The sequence below is a fragment of the Echinops telfairi genome, unplaced genomic scaffold (genome assembly GCF_000313985.2).
Source record: "Echinops telfairi isolate 266 unplaced genomic scaffold, ASM31398v2 ScPeMD7_4225;HRSCAF=4972, whole genome shotgun sequence".
In the NCBI taxonomy this organism is placed as follows: domain Eukaryota; kingdom Metazoa; phylum Chordata; class Mammalia; order Afrosoricida; family Tenrecidae; genus Echinops; species Echinops telfairi.
Genome location: NW_022108124.1, coordinates 13,027,219 through 13,043,876, shown reverse-complemented (window position 1 = coordinate 13,043,876; position 16,658 = coordinate 13,027,219). Strand labels below are relative to the sequence as shown.

The window sequence follows — 16,658 nt, the reverse complement described above, 5'->3', positions numbered from 1 at the left end:
ATTAAAGAACTAGAGGAAAGCTGTATGTCTCATCATTTCTATACTTCCTTTAAAGCGCAGGTACCATCTAAGAACTCAGTGCCCAAATGTGCTGGCCCTTCTCATACCCTTAGGAAAATAAGACATTCACATTCAGCAACAAGGCCTTGGGCAATCGCTTCAATTTGCTTTTGCAATGAGCAGGCACTGGGTACAGAGTTTGCATTCATTGCAGTGGTGTGAACTTCACAGTTGGTTTGCATTTCATGTCGCCCAAAGATTAAGTATAGTTGTAACTTTTTTTTTACCACTAGAATTTTCTAGTGAGGCTGGCATCATGCACTCTCATTGGTGCTTCACAAGAATCGATGACAAACGTGCTACAGCAGGAGTCAGCAAAGTTACTCAATAAAGGACTAGGCAGGGGAGCAGCTGAGCCTCTGTGGGGTTTGTGACCTCTTGCCATTGTGCCATAGAAAAGTGACCACAATGGGCAGGGCTGTGTTCCAATGTCATTTTAAAAAATGAACACTGAAAGGTGGCGTTCATGTAGTGTTCACATATCAGAAAATAATATTCTGTTTTGAATATTTTTTGAGCCATTAAAAGAAACGAAAGGTCATTCTTGGCTCATGGGATGGAAAACAGAAAGAGTACCAGACGTGGTCTGTGCGCCTGGGTTGATTGACCCCTGTGTTCCATGCACCCTGCCTTCCCAAATACCAAAGGCAATGCCATCCAGTGTACAAAGTGTCCCCAGGGTTGCTCTGTTGCCTACAGTGTATTTGAGGGGCTGGGGTGCTGTCTAGATAAGAAAGTAGCCCAATAGGCCCAGAAAGAAGCACAATAGCACAGCTGGTAGTCTTAATAACTGAGTCTGAAAGGCTTCTAAGGCAGAGAGGGTTGATGAAAATTGGGGAAAGCAGCATAGAAGAGATTTGAGATTTGACACACTTAGAATGTTTGGATTTTGCACTCTGGACACAAGACCCAACATGATCCACTGCCATCAACCACGACACACTGCATGGAGTCCATCCCCGCTCACAGAGACCCTGTAGGATAGAGGAGAACTGGTCCCTAGGGCTTTGCAGGCTGTAGATATTTGCAGAAGTGGACTGCCACCTTGTTCTTCCTGGGAGTAGCAAGTGGGTTTGAACCACCAATCTTTCAGTTAGCTGTCAAGCACTTAACCACTGTGCCACCAGGCTCTCAGGATGATCCCAAGTCTAGTTAGTGTACTTCTGGATCTCCCGTGCTCAGAACAGAACCTGGCACTTTGTGTGCTCTTGGTGGTTATGATTGGTCAAATGTGTTGAAAATGTTTTAGGGCACAGACAACGGTCTATTCCTGTAGGAGAGATGATGGTGTTGCACTAAACATGTCTGTAAATATCGGGACCAAAGGTTTAGGATTTACCCTTTGCATAGTGGGGGATTTTTGACCGGGAGTTAATGATCATATTATATTTGCGCAAGTTGAATCTGCCAACAGCCTGCAGGACTTCACTTGACCTAAACCCAGCCTAGCTTTTAAGTACCAGTCTCACTTTCTGATAGTAATCTCACTTCCAAATTCTGATTTGAACTTGAGCCACCAAAGAAGAGAAAGTGTTTTTTGTGGACACGTGCCTCTACGCAGCCACCGGCTCCATACCAGGTGGTCTTAGGTTAGGAGTGGGCCACAAGACTCAGGAGACCCAGAATGTTCCCATTTACTTCCTCAGGGCATGAAACAAACAATGCAGCCCTGAGACAGAGCCTCCCCTCCCTCTACCCTCTACTCTACAAGGCATGCTTAGCAGCAACAGATGCACTTGATGTTGGCAAGTTCATCTGCTACCTCCAAGAGGCAGGAAAGCTACCACCTCTATTCTTTACCCGTCCTTTTACAGCATGTCTGCCAAGTGACTGGCTGGAGCAGGCACCAAGCGACAGCCTTTCCAGTGTGGCTGTGACTCACCAACCACGTTTGCACAGCAAGCAATTCTGATAACCAAATCCAATGCCGCCCATGAACCCTGTGCTTTAACGTAATGTCTATTCCAGACAGCAGTGGTGCATGGGATAGAGGCAGCATCCCTTACCCAGGTGCCCTGAGTCTAGGCTAACACTGCCAAGTCTAGGCTAACACTACCCTCAGCTTTAGCCCTCTAGATATTTTTTTTTTTAATCTCTAAAGCATAAACCTTCTCTCTTTGCCTTTGGGACAAATGACTAGTAATTGCATGGAGTCGGAGTGGACATCAGGCTTTTCTAAGCTTGAGAAGTTGTGTTTTTCATTCCCAGCAATAGAGCAAAGGATCTGGAATAATTTCTGATGCCTCCTGAAATGTCCTTATAGATTCCTCAGGACTTGGTTTAAAAACCATATTGAGATGCAGTAAGACAAACAGCTGTAGAATGCTTATGGATCATCTACCACCTTAGGTCATTTACACTCGACTTCCTCCAAGTATCTTAACATTAGAGGTAAACTAAAGGTGAGGACCTTCATTCTCACCCCCTCCCCACCCCACCCCATTCTGCTTCCCTGGGGATTACGCTTTAAAATCTCGCTTCTCCTTGGTCCTTTTCAGCTGCTCACAGGTAGTCCTAGATAGGGCATGCACTTCGTTGTCAAGTGCCGTATCCAAGATCCTTCATAAAAGTGGTAGGGCTCCCAAGTCATGGTTTCAAACACACCCATTTGAAATGTCCACACCTGGTTTGTGGAAAGGTAAGGGTGACAGTTATCACTCAAAATCCACTTACAGGGTCCCTGTGTGGATTGAGTCCCTGATGAAGCCCCAATGCACATAGGCTAGGAACTTGCCCACCCTAGTTTCAGACAAAATGCACGGTGAAGGGGATACTTAGACTGCAATGTAACACCTTGTCACTTGATCTTCCCTCTGGACCCAATGTAAATTCATTCTACATTTTTAATAACTTGGATGGAAGTCTTTCTCTGTTTTATATGGTCCTTGCTGCTGGGTCCTTGGTTGTTATTTGCCTGGGGTTTCCATGTTTTCCAATTAAGGAAAACCGGGATGGGTGGAATTACCATGACAGTAGCTGGTTGGATGATTGCCTGGGGGTGTGGGGGGCAGGGCACATAAGGGGGGAGGTGAGGGAATTGGAGAGTTCACATTAATGGGTACCAGGAAGAAGACAAGGTTCCAAAGTTGATTGTGGTGGCGATTGCACACCCCTTCTTGATATGACTGAGCTGTTGAATTGTATATGTTCATTATAGCTCAAGAAAATGACAAAAAATAGAATAAAATGTCCCTCCAATGCTCTCCATACTGTCTTTCTTCTCACTGCCCTTGTTCCACGTGAGTGATGTCATTTACTCTCATGGTTCCAATTCACATCAATATTGATGCTACTGCACCCCACTTCTGTAGTCCTGCCTCTGCACCTGAGCTTCACATCCACTCCTCCACCCGCCTTTTGGTCCTTGGATGTCCCACTGGAGTCGAACCTGCTCAGGACAGATCTCACCACGTCCGCTCCACAACGTTCAGTCTCTATGTTCTCTGGTCAGTTGACTGGCTTCACCAACAGAAATGGGAGCATTAGTCTTCCCCACATTCAACTCTGTTCCCCCTTGTTCCTACTTCCAGGTTAACTCTTACATTTATAAACTAAGACTAGCTCTTATGTCTCAGCATATCTAAAGCTACAATAAGTTTTTCTCCCTGATGACCCTTAAATTCACTGTCCTTCAATCATCCTCAGGTGATCCTGCAGATCCCTCGATCATCCTCGGATGACCACAACTGTTCTTTAGATGTATTCCAGATAGGACCACGATTGCATGCCTTGAATAGAAGATAACATACAATCATCTGCAATATACTTGTATTAGAAAACACTCCGTTTGTAGTTAAGAGCTGCCACACAACACCAGTGTCTTCAGGTTGTGCAAGTGTCCACCCAGTCCAGGCTGCAGTAGTGCTTCGTAATAGTTGGACGAAAGAAACTGGGAGAATGAATGATGGCATCGTGTCACTAACCACGTGGATTTGACAGGCAAACTGGCGTTGGAACTTGCGCCAAAGAAGGCAGCACATGTGCATTCAGTCTGTGAGCAGGATAGCCATTGACATGCAGACAAATATGCGAGTTTGCTGTCAGTAAGAATGCTTCCATGTTCAGTCATCATTGGATCAGTCTCACTTTATCATTGAGTGAACAAGAATTAGAATATTGACATTCAAGAAGGGCCTAAATACAGAGTTTGGGAGATAGAAAGATGATAGATGATACATAGATGGATGATTGATTGATAGATAGATAGATAGATAGATAGATAGATAGATAGATAGATAGATAGATAAATGGATGGAAGGATAGATAGATAGATAAATGGATGGATGGATGGATAGATAGATAGATAGATAGATAGATAGATAGATAGATAGACAGACAGACAGATAGCAGTGAGTCTGGATTGATATAATTGCAGACTCACTGCAGTTAAATTTATTCCTTTTCATCTGTCTCCTGGGGAGCAGCTGGTAGTTTCAAACTGCCGGCCTCTCAGTTAGCAGCCCAGCTTGTTACCACAATGCCACTAGGACTCTTTTTGTTGGGTAGGGAGAAGATCTGGTTATTCTGAACTGGAAAGTGGAGTCTTGGCGGTATTGGTTCTATTTTGCCCAACATAGTTACATGAGTGGGTAGTCTCTGCACTGCTATTGAAGCCAAACTGCAGAGGAAGATGCACTTTGGGGAGCAGCCTTCATCCTGTTCTCCTTCACTCCAACGTGAGCGACTACTTTATCTCAGGAAAACGTCCATCACCACATCAAATTTCTGTTGTTCATCAAAATTCTGGATTCACGTTTTTTTGATGAATTAATGCTACCAGCCCAAATAGCTTATAACCAGTTACCAAATTCAATGTAAAGGAGATATGGACATGGATACTGAGAATCCACAAGAATGGCTTGTCCTTTAGAAAGGTCTTGTGCCTTGTTTAAGAAACGGTTCTAATTGTAGCAGAGAACACTGTCTGTTATATTCATGTGATTGCATATATGTGATTGCATTCTTACGACTCAAAATAATCTATGCTTTCTTTTTCTCCCCCCTCAGAACAAATGCCAAGCGTTCGCGTTCGACCTGGTCACCAGCCAGGTCTTTGACATCCTCATCATCAGTCTCATTGCCCTCAACATGGTTAGCATGATGGCCGAAACAGCTGACCAAAGTGAAGACATGACAAAAATCCTTGAGAATCTCAACCTGGCCTTTGTGGTTATCTTTACAGTAGAGTGTCTCATCAAAGTCTTTGCTCTGAGGCAGTACTACTTCACCAATGGCTGGAATTTATTTGATTGTGTGGTCGTGGTTCTTTCTATTGTTAGTAAGTACAGTTGGCAGACAGAGGGTCTTCAAACCGATAGCTAGAAGTAAACTTGTCAATCGCCCCAAGTCGTCTAGATTATGCACGTCCATAGAATCCCCCAAGCCGCGTATTTGCACTTGGCGCAGGAGACGGTTCTAGAAGGCAATGTGAAATGATAGGCAGATCGCATTCACGAATGAGAAGTGGCCAAGAGATGCAGTGTAATTTCTGTGCCTGCCTGCACAATTGACATAGTTAAATCATTATGTGGACCGTCCAGTCAATGGAGATAGAAAAGAAAAATTTAAGATGACTTAAAAGTTTGGTTGTTTTTTTGGGGGGGGGCGGGGGGGGTGACCCAATTTGCCCAAGTAATTGAGGCCATTTCACTTTTCTGGTGCCACTGTAAACCCTAAGGAACATTTTCTATAGTTTTGAGAGGTTTGGCCTTTCTTGCCCCGTGCCGTTTCCAGTTGTCCCCTGACACCGTTGGTGCCTTCCCTCACCTCCTGCCCAGAGTCCCGGAGCCCACCCTGGATTGGGCTTCTTAGGCTTACGGACAAATGGGCCTCCTCTTTTCTCCATACTGCAAGTTAACTTAACCCATAGTGTGAACTATGTTTGCCTCAACGTCTTTGACCCCTTCATCAACAGTGGCACGGTGTGCTCAGTGCATTTTCCTGACCAGAGTCAGGAATAACTATGAAATGTATGGAAGAACTGGGGCAGGGAAAGAGATTTCCTTACAGGATCCACTGACACACCGATCGAGTTTGAATATTAATTTCTACATGGCTCACCCAGGCTTCCTTTGGGTTTCTGAAGTCTGGTTTCAATGAAACCATTAATGCACTTTGGTAATTGTGTAAAACGGCCCAGGACTCCTTCTCAAAGTGCAAAGGAACAATGGAAACTAATAGGACAAGTGGATGCTCTAGCGAACCCTCAGAAAGGAAGGATGCTTAAACAGTGATGTTGGATTAAAATATTTTGACTTCTGTTGCTAGCCACAATGAAGATATTTCAGAGAGCAAGAACATGGTGCCACTGGTATTCTGTTCTGGTTTCTCAGCTATCACATTTACATAGATAACGTTTAGTCATCGATGCTTCCGTGTGCTTAGAGTTAAGTCGAATTTCAACCCTGACTAGCCAATGCCAATCACAAATTCTGGTGAAAGTGAGAGTGGCAATCCAATGTAGAAAGTGCTAGTCAGATGAGTCTGGGGCAAGATTCTCAGAGAGCTCAAAGAGCCCCTTCCTCCTTCATCCAGAGAGTAGCCCATTCATTTCACTACTGAGCCCATTCCAGCTGACAGATCAGTAGCATCTCTTTTGTGAACACCTGCTAGGTAATTAGAGTTATACATGCTGTGTAGCATTTTTCTCCCATGGATGAGAACAACCACACATTGAGGCAAGTCCTACTCACCAGTAGATCTCTTATCTAATACGTACTCTTGGTGTTTCTCTGAGCTCTATCCTGAGAAATAGAGAATGAGTGTAGGTCCAAGTTAGTATCTCCCTAGGAGTTAGGAATCCAGTTCAGACTTATTGGTCAGCCCATGTGTCAGAGTAGAACTGTGTCCCGTAGAATTTTAGTGGTTGATTCTCAGAAGTAAATCACCGGGTCTCTCAATGGAAGAGTCTCTGGTGAGACTCAAGCTTTCAACCTCGCAGGTAGCAACCAAGGGTGCTCATCATCTGTGCCACCCTGGCACGCCTTAGTGACTTTACAGTTAGAAAAAAAGAAGGAAATTGAATGCCAAATCACATGTTACACAGCAAAGGTGAGTTCAGAGAAAGGACAGACTACTATGGATAGAATTAGTGAAAGACATATTGATGGAGGAATTGGGACTTAAAGGACAGACCTCCAGCAGTTCTTGCCAAATCACCCCCTTAATAAATTCCACATCTTATTAGGGTTGGCTGCCTAGTCAACTGGTGAGTTAAACCTCGTTGGTACCCTTGAACAGGCCATGGAAGATGTCACCAGCTAGTTCTCTTTAGTCATTAGGTGATGGCAGATACACTTTGGCTGCCCACACTGTAATGACCCCAATGACCTGAGAGGACCCTCAGAGCAAGCACAAGGCCATGTCTACACAAGGCAAACATGTTCCAGCCACTCTGTAATATTTGGGCCAAAATGTGAGTTGTTTTAGATCCTTGTATCACTTGTCTGCGGAGTAAGCAATAAGGGATCAAGGCGACATTTTAGGCCAAATATTCAGTTAGTTGAAGAAACCTCCACTCGAGATGCCATTTGGGGGTATCAATAGCAATAGGGTCATAAGCTTCTGGAGTATAGACTTGGGAACCCCTGGAATGAGTATATTTGCAAATGTAAGTGATCTGCAGTCCATAGTGGTGTGTTCCAACTTCACCAGGCCTCCCCACTGCTACCCACCATGGGCTCATCAAATAAGCTGTCTCTGCCAATGGCAAGGGAGTGTTCAAATCCTTCCAGGCAGTATGAACATGTTCCTTTCTAAAGGTCTTTGGAAGTAAAGCAAGAAACCCCAAACACACTACCACTGCGTTGTTTCCAAATCCCAGCGACCCTGCAGGACAGGGTAGAATGTGCCCCTGTGGGTTTCCGAGACTGTAACTCTTTACAGGAGTAGAAAGCCTCCTCTTTCTCCCATGAAGTGGCAGGTGGTTTTGAGCTGCGGACCATACATAGTGTTAGCAGTTCAACTCATAATCCACTATACCATTAGGACTCCCTTCTTTGGAAGTAAGGGGGTCCCACAGTTTCTATTTTCAGCCCCGGCTCAAGCCCAATGATAGAAACAAAAATCCCTTTCATAAACCACCTAAGTTTCCCTTCTGGCCTCCCTTTCTTTCCTTTTTTTTCTTCTTCAATATTTTAGACATTCTGTGAGGCCCTCTCACCTCTTCTGAAGTGACCTCCCATCTTCTGAGAAGGGAGAGTTTCTGTAAATGGCACAGTTGAGCACAGGACAAGCAATGTGACTCACACTGAAGTGAACTTTTAAAGTTTAATCAGAATCGTGTTCACAGTGCAAAATGGGGTCACCTTTGGGAATTCTTATCCAAGTGAAGGCACAGACCAAGGGTGCCCCTGCTATTAGTAAAGAACATCCTTAATTTTGTGTGTGGGGGACCAAATATTGAGGGGCAGTTGGCCTCGTTAGGCTCTCCAGGGTCTGACTGCAGTGCGACTGTGGGGAGCTCACAAACCCTTCTCTCTCTCCTAAGGCACAATGATCTCTGCTTTGGAACACCACAACAGCATCCCCTTTCCTCCCACACTCTTCAGGATCGTGCGCCTGGCTCGGATAGGCCGGATCCTGAGACTCGTCCGAGCCGCACGAGGAATTAGAACTCTGCTTTTCGCCCTGATGATGTCCCTGCCTTCCCTATTCAACATTGGTCTTTTGCTCTTTCTGGTCATGTTTATCTATGCCATTTTTGGCATAAGCAATTTTTCCAGGGTGCGGCCCGAGTCTGGAATTGATGACATCTTCAACTTCCGAACCTTTGTCAGCAGCATGCTCTGTCTCTTCCAGATCACCACCTCGGCAGGCTGGGACACCCTCCTCGGCCCCATGTTGGTAACAAACAGCTCGTGTGACCCCTCTGTGGATGACTGCTACCTCTCTGTCAAAGCCATAACCTACTTTGTCAGTTACATCATCATCTCCTTCCTCATTGTGGTCAACATGTACATCGCCGTGATTTTAGAGAACTTCAATATCGCCACCGAGGAAAGCGAGGACCCGCTGAGCGAAGACGACTTCGAGATATTCTACGAAGTCTGGGAAAAGTTTGATCCCAAAGCAACACAGTTCATCAAATATTCTGCCCTTTCTGACTTTGCGGATGCCCTGCCTGAGCCTTTACGTGTACCGAAGCCAAACAGATTTCAATTTCTAGTCATGGACTTGCCCATGGTGAGTGGGAATCGCCTGCACTGTATGGATATTCTCTTCGCGTTCACCACGAGAGTGCTTGGTGAATCCGACGGCCTGGATGCCATGAAGGCAATGATGGAGGAGAAGTTCATGGAAGCCAACCCTTTCAGGAAGCTGTATGAGCCCATCATCACCACCACCAAGAGGAAAGAAGAGGAAAGGTGTGCTGCTGTGATCCAAAAGGCCTTTCGGAAGTACCTGGGGAAGATGCCCAAGGGTGACTTGGAAGAGGGCCCGCCTCACTCATCACTCCAGACATTCTGCAATGGAGACTTGTCCAGCGCGGGGGTGACTGTAGGCAAGGTCCACTGTGACTGAGCCCCTTGCCTCCACCCCTACCGCACAGCCCCCCAGCCTTCACTCCAGCCTCTACATCGCGGCGTATCAACCATCTGTGGATTCACTGAAATAGCCATTCCACTTTCCCCAGTTAAAGTCAATAAGTGATACTTGAATGTTTATTTCAAATGAGACTTACCAGAGGTATGCGATCGGGCTGTCCAGCTGTTAACCATGGGGACTTACTGTAATAAAGAAGACACTGCAAGGGCTGTCGAGAATACAGGTGTGCTAGGATTGTAACACTTTTCAAATTATGTCAAAAAGAACAAAAGGAGAAAAAAACACACGGAGAGTTTTAAATTGTATTTTTCCCATATGTTTCTAGGGATCTTACCCAGTCCCCGTGCGTGATATTTTCAGCTATATAAAGATGTGGCCTATCACCTATGGGTCTTTTGCATGTTAAATAAAAATTCAAACGCTGCTAATAAACAAATAGCTTACTGCAGAGTTTTTTTTAGCAACATTACGTATTTTGGGTTGCTTTCATACCTAAGGGCATGATCTTGACGTATAAAAGATGCTACCCTATCTTTTACCACCTACAATCTGTGTTATAAATATTTGGGAGGGAAATGCAACTTCCTGTGTGTTAGTCCGGGTACTTTAAAGAAATACATCCACAGAAACTTATGTATAAGAGAGAGTTTTATATAAAAGTATGCATCAAGAAAACATCCCAACCCAGTGCTGCCGAAGCCCACAAGTCCAACATTAACCCATATGTCCAACACCAGTCCACAGTCCTCCCCTCTGTGGGTTAGGGTAGGAGGAGGAGCCTTGGTAGCTAGTAGTTCAAAATGAACTGCCACCCCCTGGGGAAGTACAGTCTCAGAAACCCACAGGGGCAGTTCTACCCTGTCCTATAGGGTCACCATGAGTGAGGAGGTGAGAGGGAGGTGCTCAGTCAAGGTGTTTACTGATTTCCATGGTGAAAATACTTTCCTCCTGGCTGATGTCAAGCTACCAACACGATGTCGCTGAACAGAGAGCTGGGGGAAAGATGCTTACAATGGGCTCTCCCAGGCTGGCCAGAGCCAACCGAAAAGTCTTACTTGAGCCTCACTTGACCCTGCTTAGAATGTCTGCTTGGGTGAGGACACCTGGGCCACAGGTGAGGCAGGTAAAAGACATAATTGGCTAGTGGGGGATCCTGGCCGTTGGATGTGAGCCCTTGACTCTGTTCTGGTTATATAGCTCTCAAAGCCTAGAGAACCACTCAGTCTTATCCAAAGGGCCCGGCCCCAGCAGTTGTCCTGACCTTCCTGAAAACTAGAGGTGTACAGGGGCCAAAGAGGGCAGTTGTGGTCCAGGGGTAGAATCCATGCCTTCCATGCTGGAGAGCCAGGTTTGGTTCCCGATGAAGACATTTCAAAGGCAGCTGTCACTTGTCTTTAAGGGGAGGTTTGCCTGTGGCTGTGACACTGAAGGGATTTCAGTGGAGCTTCCAGACTAATGCAGACTAGGAAGAAGGGGCAGGTGATCTACTTCTGAAATCTAGGCAGAAAATCCAGTGGACCACCCCCTATCTGATCCTCTTGTATGCGGATGCAGTCTCCAGGGCTTGATGGGAGCAACTGAAAACAACACAGGTCAAACAAAGCTTTAGCCTGCCGGAAACGAGACCAGGACCAAGCCACTAGGTGTCGTGATGCAGGTGGACGATGGAGAAGGATGGAGGCTTTCTTCCCCGCTCTATTAGTTCCCCAGGGCTGCGACACACACAAACTACGACAGGTACACAAAAGGGAGACCGGGGGTCGGAGTGGTTCCACGCTCTGCTCTTCACCACAGGCCAGAAGTCCCAAAGCACCACCCGCTTCTTGGGAGAAAGGTGGGGGCTCTGTAAGCCCCTAGCGAGTTACCATCTCAGAAACCCACCGGGGCAGTTCTACCCTGTTCTATGGGATCACCCCGAATCAGCTTCAACTTGAGAGCGGCGAGTTTGGGGTTACAGTTGGGGGTGGTACAACAAGAATCAGGGGTGGTCGGGCTGTTGGTGGCCGAGGTGAGGTTGACCCATCGGTACCTTATTGTTGACAGAGCTGAGTGGCAATCTTTGGGTTTAGTTGAGTGGCTCTCTTTGGGCTTGTTAGGCTATGGGGAGGAGTACTGGTGGCACAGTGCTTAAGCGCTCGGCTGCTGACTGAGATGCCTGGGGCTCAGCTGCTTGCTGTAAGAAGGCCTGGCCATCTGCCCTCGTGACCATGACCACCTGCACACCGGCCCGGGCAGTGGTGCTCTGTGACATGGAGTTGCTATGGTGATGCCACACCTCTAGCACGGCCACAACCATCTTCCCCAGAGCATCGGGCACCTTGGAAGCGCCGACCTTTGGTTAGCCTCCGAGTGCCTTAGCATTTGGCTCCCAGGGCTTCTTCCCACAGTGCTTGGCAAGGCCAGGCTCCCTCCAGAGACTCTGTGGGAGGACGCTTCCATGCCTTTTCCAGGTGCAGCGGGCCTTCTAGTGATCCTGGGCTTGTGGCAATTGAACTTGAAGCTCTGCCTTCATCTTCACTCTGTCTCTCCTCCTCCTCAGGTGAAGGTTCTGGTTATATAGGATCTGGGCCCATTCTAATCCACTTTGACCTTATCCTAACTTGATGACATCAGCAAAGACCTTATTTCTAAGCAAGGTCCTATTTCACAGATACAGGGGATTTGAACCTCCACATCTTTTTATTGGGAGTCGCCAGAAAGACTCCAGGAATCTGGTACCTGAGACAAGATCGGAAGTGCCGGTGCAAGGTAGAGGGCAGGGCAGTCCAAAGCCTGTGACAGGCTGAAGCGATTGGTCACACATGTCCAAGTGCTAATCATGGTCTGATGTATGCCTGAGCAGGGCCTGAGCTTTGTGAGTCTTGCAGACAACCTGGCTCTCAGAGACACAACAGAGACACAACAAACAATAGCTCATATTTATTTAGTGGGTGCTGGTGGTCTGGCAAAGAAGACCTGATGGTCCTATTAGGTAAGCATTGGGCTGCTAACTACAAGGTTTGAGGTTCGATCTGACCAGTCACTACTTGGGAAAAAGATGAGGCTCTCTGGTTCTGTAAAGATTTAGAGCCTCTGAAATCCTATAGAGCAGTGGTTCTCAACCTGTGGGTTGTGACCCTTTCACAGGGGTCACCTGATTCATAACAGTAGCAAAATTACAGTGATGAAGTAGCAATGAAATAATTTTATGGTTGGGGGGTCACCACAACATGAGGAACTATATGAAAGGGTCATAGCATTAGGAAGGTTGAGAACCACTGCTATAGAGGATCGCTATGAATCTGAATCAACTCAATGGCTGTGAGTAACATGCAACATCATTTTTAAAATTATAATTATTGATTAATGTCTGTCCCCACTATTATCCTGGACCATGAACGCCATGAGGACAGGATCCTGTGCACTGATATATCCCAAGTGGCCAGCACAATGCCTAGACCTATCAGGTGCTAAATAAATATTCATTGACAAGTCAAAGAAATGAGAAAAGCAGAGAGTGTTTTTGGCGTGGGTGAAGATATTTTGAACAATTTACATATGAAAAGGCGTTCTTTCCAGTCATGAGCTAGTGTTGAAAGTTACTGGGACTTACCTGAAACCACTGAAATCGCTTTCAAAGCTCTGAACACCCGGAAGGTCCGCAAGGAGGGCAAGCCGATGTTGGTTTTCAGGCAATAGGACACAAACCTGCAAGACAGAGCACAGGGACCGCTGAGGCCAGCCCAGTCCCGCAGCTGCCTCACACAGCTCACAGAGGCCACCGGGAGATCCTGGAGCCTGTGACCATCAAGGCAACATCCCACCTCACCTTCCCCGGCTCACCTGAGCCTCAGGACCTGGCAATGTCCTCATGGTGCTATGATCACATAGGAGCCTGCTCTTGGCTCATCCTTAGACTTGGACATAGAGGAGGAGTCCGTGAAACACTCCAGACTGTGTGCTACATCCATGGACCACAGGCATCAACCCAAACATCACTGACTCGTGACCATGCTCCCAGCATCAATGTGCCTCTCTCTCTGTGGTCACTAGGCAGCTCAGCCCACAAGTGATCTCAGTCCAGAGCCTGCTCTCTTGCCATCTCAGCAAGAGCACCCAGCCACAGAACCTCAGGTGCAAAACTCAGAAATTAACAGCACCTACCTCAGAGAGCTTTTGTGAATACTAAACAGGAAAATACATATGCAAAGAGTTTAAGACAATGTCTGCCACACATCTCGTCATGGTAGGTTTATTTTTCTATCACAGGTAGCTGGACTATGAAGCATGCTCACCCTTCTTTCCAGAACTCTCTTCTTCCCTTTTCTCTTGCTGACTGTCTCATCATTCAGATGCCAAATGGGTGCCCCTTCTTCAGGGAAAGCTTCACTCCTGACCTCACACCATATCCAATCATTGAACCCAAACAGACCGTGAATTTGAACAGAAGGGACAAAAGTAGAAAACTTCTAGAAGAAAACGTGAGAGAAACTCTTTGCAGCCTTGCAGTAACCAAAGACTTTTAAGACTCTTTGACTCATCTTACTTATTCTGACAGCTGAATCTGTACCAATCTCCTATCTTAGCTCTCACCACGTGCTGCATTTGTTAGGTGGATTTAGGTAGATTTCTACTACAGCAACCCCATGTGACAGGGTAGAACTGCCCCATAGGGTTTTCTAGCTTAATTTTTACAAAAGTAGATTTACAGGCCTTTCTCCTAGATATGGAGCTACTGGGTGGATTCAAACCAACAACCTTTTGATTTGCAGCCAACCACTTATCTCTTGTGCCACTAGGTGGCTGTGAGTCAGGATCAACTCAACAACATGTTTATGTCATATCACTGTCATTGAGTCAAAGTCAACTCATGGTGACCCTCCTTATAGGACAGGGTAGAAATGCCCCTGTGGATTTCTGAGACTGCAACTATTTACAGGAGTAGAAAGCTTTGTCTTTCTTCCATAAAGAAGCTGGTGGTTTTGAACTGCTGGCCTTGCAGTTGTAGCCCAATGTATAACCACTATGCCATACAGTAAACCCCAAACCAAACCAAATTGAGCCAGAGGCTAGAAAATGCCATTTCTACTTGTACAAGGCCTATGTGGGGGTTCTGAAACTGTACATCTTTCAGGAGCAGACAGCCTCCTCTTTCTTCCGAGGAGTAGTAAGCAGGTTTGAACAGATGACCTTGTGGTTAGCAACCCAAGGCCAAGCACAAAGCACCACCAGGGCCCCATGATGGCTATGCCATGTAGTGATGGCCATTCCTTGTTCATTTTCCCCTCTGGGCTGTGAGCTTTAAGAGGAGGTTGTCAATTAAAGGTGTCCCCTCAACTGTGTAGGCATCTTATCCCCTGAACCTAGAAATAATGGGCCCCAGGGACACGGTCAGGGAAGGACTGGTCTACACTCTGCAGAGAAAGATGAGGCTGCCCAAGCCCTTAAGGATTTCCAGCCATCTTAAGAAAACCCTATCTTGGCTAAGTATTAGCTTGGATCCCTGTGGGGGCAAGTCAGATGCTTACAGACATCCTCCCTGAAGACAGTCAGTCACAGGACCACAGGTGGGCCTGCTCCCTGCTGCTGGGGACAATGGACTACTTCTCCCTGAGGCTTGCGACCATTAGCTTGGTTCCTGTAGGTGAGGTTTACACTCTACTGATAATGGTGCCAGGGAGCAGGTCAAACTGGCTCCTTGACATCCAGAGTTTAGCTGCCATCCTGAATCTAGGATCTGCCCCTCTTGTCACGTGGCTACCCCCAAACCCTGCTCTTCCTATTGCATGTAGACCCCTAGATTGTCCCCCTCTCATTGCTGTATAACCTATAGTGCAACCCCTTCCTGTGATGTATGTCTTTACCTGTGATTAGTGGGCTTGCACGCCCCCAAAGGTATATAGGCCCGGGTTAGCAAAGATCACTCTCTCCTCTTCTCCCCTGACCTTTCCTTGGCTCCCCCTCTCCTCTCCCATCCTTGCTCCCCTGTTCCCTTTCTCCTTGTCCTTCTTCCCTTCCCCCTCTCTCCACGTGGACCACCAAGCCGGGCTGAGGTGAGTATTGCTACAATGAAATGTGACTGACTGTATTATGACTGTCTCTCATGCTCTCTATGACTTTAATACAATACTTATATATCTCAACCATACAATTGTGACTACGGACCCGTGATTAGTGGTGGGGGGCTGGCACCCCTCTCCAGCCACAAATCCCCTCCACGGCAGGGATTTGGTCTGGAGTTGAGTGCCTCCGGCACTGGCAGCACCGTTGCCATAATGAGTCACTTTTGGCCTCACGACAACCCGATGAGGAAGGTGCACTCTTCTATTTTTTTATTATTATCGTTACCAAAATCAGTTTCAAACACTTTCTTCCTTCTTGAGCTCCTTTACTTTTAGCTCCCCCTTTCCCCAGCCCCCCTCCCTCACTGTGTCCATCCCGCCCCCCAACCCTTATTCCAATTGTTGTCGCTATAGATTCAACTGCCGTGGGTTTCATAAACTGAAAAACATAGAAAAACACATAAGAAAGATTCAAGGAGGCTCCCCGCAATGACAAAAATACAGCAGACATAAACCCCAATATGAAACACTCATACAACACGCATGGAAATTATTAAAAACGAGATCAATCCCAAAACATATCAAAGGGTCGATGAAGTGACAAGATTTTAAGTCAGATTCACCATTCAAGTCAGATCTATCATTTTAATCTACTATCATTATCTCCCCAATCCTCTCTGTCTGATAATCAGGTTATTCCCATCCTTCAATTATGGGAGGTAAAATCACGGGAGGCTTATTTCCTAAGTCGATCCTGCTACTGCATTTTGGGTTTTTTACTGTCATCTAGAGGCTTCTGCACCCCAGAATCTCACATTTTAAGCCTCTGACCCTATCCCTTCCTTCAGATTTGGATGATATAACTTACAATCCTTGAATCACATATGTTGGCGTGCTTCTTCCACGTGGGCTAAGCTGACATCTCGCTTAGATGGATGCTTGTTTGGAAACAAGCCTTTAAGACCCCAGACGCTATTCTATGTGATTGCCGGCCACCATCTCATTGCCTCA

The 16,658-nt window shown here is 46.4% G+C and overlaps 1 protein-coding gene across 1 annotated transcript in view; it reads left to right on the top strand.

Annotated features, from left to right (window-relative positions):
• The window catches only part of SCN11A (sodium voltage-gated channel alpha subunit 11), a 95,131-nt gene extending 85,504 nt beyond the window's left edge, over positions 1-9,627 (top strand). Inside the window, exons 24-25 of the mRNA XM_013006140.2 lie at positions 5,068-5,338; positions 8,549-9,627. Coding sequence (XP_012861594.1) covers positions 5,068-5,338; positions 8,549-9,582 — 1,305 coding nt within the window. The 3' untranslated portion in view covers positions 9,583-9,627. The remainder of the gene's footprint in view (positions 1-5,067; positions 5,339-8,548) is intronic.
• The last annotated feature ends 7,031 nt before the right edge of the window (positions 9,628-16,658 follow it).